At 33.5% G+C, this 5,053-nt stretch overlaps 1 protein-coding gene across 1 annotated transcript; it reads left to right on the top strand.

Annotated features, from left to right (window-relative positions):
• Positions 1 to 2,105: 2,105 nt before the first annotated feature.
• On the top strand, positions 2,106 to 4,985 carry LOC145063177 (protein LSD1-like). Its single transcript, XM_079010763.1, has 7 exons — positions 2,106 to 2,260; positions 2,354 to 2,576; positions 3,361 to 3,471; positions 3,703 to 3,815; positions 4,034 to 4,096; positions 4,250 to 4,321; positions 4,634 to 4,985. Exons 2-7 carry the CDS (start codon positions 2,465 to 2,467, stop codon positions 4,682 to 4,684), a joined length of 522 nt encoding a protein of 173 aa, XP_078866889.1. The 5' UTR covers positions 2,106 to 2,260; positions 2,354 to 2,464; the 3' UTR covers positions 4,685 to 4,985.
• Positions 4,986 to 5,053: the final 68 nt, after the last annotated feature.

The following is a 5,053-nucleotide window of genomic DNA, read 5'->3' on the forward strand; positions in this document are numbered from 1 at the left end:
GCGGTTCAGGCGACGATGAGTGATGTGCTAGTAGTACGAGAGTACGCGGATGTATTTCAAAAGGAGCTGCTTGGGATACCTCCGAAGAGGCGGGTAGAGTTCAGGATCGATCTGGTCCCTGGTGCGGCTCCGATACCCAAGGCATCGTATCGGTTGGCTCCACCTGAGATGCAAGAGTTGTCTACACAACTATAAGAGTTGTTAGACAATGGATTCATCAGACCGAGCTGTTCACCTTGGGGAGCCCCGATTCTATTTGTGAAGAAGAAGGACGGGTCACATCGGATGTGTAAAGATTACCGGGAGCTGAATAAGGTAACAGTGAAGAACCGTTACCCACTCCCAAGGGTTGCTTTCTGTGGGAATGGGAAATATCAAGTCAATAAAAATATAATGGAACAGTTCGTGGTAGATATGGGCCAACAAACATGTTCATGTAGAAGGTGGGAACTAATAGGGATACCATGTGTACATGCAATAGCAACTATGTGGGAGATGTTGAAGAACAAAGAAATTGATAAGATGCCAGAAAATTGGGTCTATCGAACTTATTAGTTAGAAACATGGAAGAATATGTATTTTTTTACAGTTAAGCCAATCAATGGAAGGAGCATATGGGAGAAGTCTAAATGCCCTACAACCTTAATCCCTCCAAAACACCATGTGCCTATTGGAAGACCAAAGAAAAAAAGAAGGAGATCTGCCATGGAAGTTAAGGATTTAGTGAAAGGTAACCAATTGTCAAGAGCATATAAGTCAGTGACATGTTCTAAGTGTAACAAAAGTGGGCATAATTCAAGGACTTGCAAGGGACAAAATGTTAGTGGTTCTCAAACTTCAAGGAATGTTGGTGGATCACAAAGTTCAACAAATGTTGTTGGTACTGGAAGTGCAAGACTGAAGATTGAGGTGTTAGCAAAAAAGGGAAATGTATCCCATGAATGTGGCTTTTAGGTGCTTATTTCTTGTTTTGATTGTTGTTAACAAACATTGTTTTATTTTGAACTAGGTTATATGTTGTCATGGTTGAGTTGATTGCTTGACAAACAATGTTTTAATTATAGTATCTAGTTTTAGCAATGTACTTTGCTTTTGACAAAGAATGTAATCTTTTGATTGCTTTTAGGATTGCTTTTTCTTTTGCTTATCTGTTTTGCTCATTTTTTGGTGATTGCTTTTGGTCATTTATTCTGCTCATCTGCATAATATGGTCCCAATATACTTCACAAGTTGTAAAATACAATAAAGTTCAACATAATATCATTTTCATTGATAAAAGGGTACCCTTGATACAAATAAGTTTCATAACAATGCATTGTAAACAACTGCAACTACATCACTTGATCTTAAACCTAATATAACTTGTAAACAGTTATCCCAAAAAACAAAAACCAACTGATTATTAATAATGTCTCCAGATTCCGATTTTGGACTTCAAGTTCTTGAATTCGTATTTGAAGTCCCTTATCTTTTATTTCCACTTTATAACCATGTTTTTCTTCATCTACCCACTTAATAAAACTAGACCTTGGTCTCTGTACTGCCAATAGCTTCGATTAGCACATACACATACTAGGGTTACAATAGAAAATCCCCCAAAACAATTTCAACATCATACCTGTAACGGGAAAGCATAAAATGCCCTACCTGGATTTCTTTTCGTAGTTGAAGTCCGTATAACGCCTATAGCACCATAATTGCATTTCACCATGTTTGATTTTCTATCGACTGAGAGAAGAAAGGTGGAAGGAGAAAACATGATTGAGAAAAAAAATGAGGGAAGAAAGCGAATAAAATAGGTTTAAAGCTTGAGAGATATGAAAAGACAAAAATACCCCCAACGTGCTAGTCACGTGGGGGGTTTCTAACCAGAAAACAGACAGAATGTTAAGTGAGGGACCAGACGTGTTATGAATTCTAACATTAGGGATCTTACGAGTTAAAAATCTTGCTCAGGGACTAAGTGCATAGGTTCCCCAAACCACAGGGACCATCTGTGTAATTTACCCTACTATAAATGAAAACAAAATTTCAACCACGACAAGGAAATGCAAAAAAATTAAGTTGAAGGGGCAAAAGGAATAAAAACTAAAAAGAAAGATAAAAAAACAATAAAATGTTCTCTTTTTCAGACCCAAATCTCTCCGGTCCTCTTTTCAACGTCACCAAGTCGATAAAATTCCCTACAAGCATTTTCCAATCGGTTTGATCAAGACATCAAACAAGAAATCGGTTTCTGGATTCCTTCGTTTTGGTTCAGGTAACCTTTAATTTTGTTATCATATCTCAGATTGTTATTTTTTGATGTAATTTCGGTTAATAATGAAGAATCTGTAATTCTACCAAAACGCAGGATTTCTGTTCAATTAAGTGCAATCGGAACACGGAGCTGTTTGGATTTTAAAATTTTTATTTAGGTAATTTCATCGGAGTTATTTCAGTATTTTGGGAACTTCAGCGAAATATGCAGAGCCAAATAGTTTGCAGTGGTTGTAGAAGCATTTTGTTATATCCGCGAGGAGCTTCAAATGTGTGTTGTGCATTATGCAACACGGTTACCTCGGTTCCCCCTCCAGGTACGATTTCTTGACTAATTCAAGTGTTTCATTTATGTTTTATTGGATAAAATAAGTGGAATTAGTGCTTACAAACTAGAAGAAGATTAGTTAGTTAATTTCATTTTTGTTGATTTCCACTTGCAATTGATTATAATTGTTGGCAAATAATCATGTTCTGATAGTCAGAATACAATCCCACATTGCTGATTTTGTTTGAGAAAGTATGGATTTTTGACAATGGGGGGCTATTAGTCATGTTGTGATTGTGCATATTCATGGTTTTGTGTAGTGGACTCGGATTAGTTTATGAACATGTAAAAACCATGGCCAGTAGAAGTTGAAGAAGGTTAGTTGTAAGATGGTTAGAGTTCATGACTTAATCTTGTAAGCTACATATGAGTGTTTCTTTATGATTTAATGGAGAAAAAACTTCACATAGAAAGTCTGAAAAACAGAATTCCCCCTTTAAGTCATAAACTTTTATAAATATTTTCTAAACATTATTTATTCATAACACTTACCAATAAAAAAAAAAGAAACAGGGCCAGGTTTGTTTGATTTTACCTGTGTAGGATTTGATTGATTGCAGTTGTTTTGACTTGTTATATTTATCATATTTTATCAACTCTAATGCTTTCCTTTTCAACAAGTCCCACAAAATTGTAACAAATTTCTTATTGGGATCATTATATAATATTTTCTGTTATCGATTAGAGTCTTATTTTGTTGTTTTTTTGGTAAAACACTTTCTTTAAAGTTTAAACTTTAAACCATGATCATATTTTGGTCTGAATCCTTTCAGGGACAGAAATGGCACAACTGATATGTGGAGGTTGTCACACATTGCTAATGTATACCCGTGGTGCTACAAGTGTTAGATGCTCTTGTTGTCATATAGTGAATCTTGCACCAGGTATTCTTTAATGATTTCAAAACTGTAAAAATTACCATCTTACCCTTTTGAGTTAACGTGATGATGCCCAATGACCTCACTTATTGTTTATGTATGATACTCAAACTCTGGCCTACAAATAGGATTCTTGTAATTCAGGTTAATAGATGCTTAGTACATCAAAATCTAAAGAAAGTATTAGAGAATTTCATATTCGGAATTATTTATTTATTTACTTTTTATTATTAATAGTTGCAAACCAGCTTGCCCAAGTCAATTGTGCAAATTGTCGGACAATGCTGATGTATCCATATGGAGCCCCATCTGTTAAATGTGCAGTTTGTCACTACATTACAAATGTCAATGTGAGTAGATCAAGTATACGGGTTAAATGCAAGAAATAGCAATGTACTTTATTTTTTTTACTGTATTATAGCATTCTACTTTTGGAAAGTAGGATGCTATAACAAACAAAATCAATGAAAGTACAATGCTATTTGGAGTAAGAAAATAAATTATTCAACTTAAGAATCATTATAATTTATAAAACAAGAATTTTTTTTGAAAATTTTGGTTGCTTCAGATGAGCAACGGAAGGGTTCCCATTCCAATGCAACCACCAGGATCAATGCCCTCTACTTCAACAGTGAGTTCCTTGCTTTCTGGCTTTATATATATATTTTATATTTAATTTTTCAAGTGTTGTATGGATAAATGATGTTTAAAAAATAAACAAGGGCAAATTTGTAAATAGCTTATCTGGTTTATTTAATAATTTCTTTATATATAAATTCTACAGGAAATGCCTCATTTTCATACTCAAACTGTTGTTGTTGAAAATCCCATGTCGGTTGATGAGAGTGGGAAACTGGTATCTTCTTATTCCTATTTTCCTTCTTTTTCATTTAATTTTTTTCTTTTACATCATTATACTTTCAATTATTTTTTATTAAAGAGTTGTACTTTGAAAAATCTACACAATTATAGTATTACACTTTCAATATTTTCTTATCAGGACATTATACTTTGAAAAATATACCCAATTAACTAATTAAATGGTTAAAATTTGCTATAATTGGAGAAAAGAAACGGAAGTAGGATGCTTTAATAAATAAAATAACTTTGCAATTAACTATTTTCCAATTGTACCCTTGTTTAAACTTAGTTTCGTATATCTATTTAGGTAAGCAATGTTGTGGTTGGGGTGACAACGGAGAAGAAACAAATAAGTTGAAATATTGGGAATGACCAATTATGCACTTTGGTCCCCTGAGTTTTCAATTAATGAACAAAAATGGCCCGATAGCATTTGAATTTGTATACCATTAGAAAGGAAAAAAGTGGCATCATATTAACACTTATTTTAATTGTGATTGTGAAGAAAGTTTAAGGGATTATTGATGTGTTGAGTTGAGAGTGGATATGGTTGATAGAAAGAGTATAGATTTTATGATGTGAATTGTTTATTTGCTTGTAAATGATGTGAAAATGAGGTGCTCCTATTTTATGAATAATGTTACATTTGATATGTTCAATCCATGTAAAAATAGTTTTAGAAAAATACATAGAATGACAATGTTTTGGAAATATTGTTCAAAGGTGT

The sequence above is a fragment of the Lactuca serriola genome, chromosome 7, assembly GCF_051521515.1.
Source record: "Lactuca serriola cultivar US96UC23 chromosome 7, Lser_US96UC23_V15, whole genome shotgun sequence".
Taxonomy (NCBI): domain Eukaryota; kingdom Viridiplantae; phylum Streptophyta; class Magnoliopsida; order Asterales; family Asteraceae; genus Lactuca; species Lactuca serriola.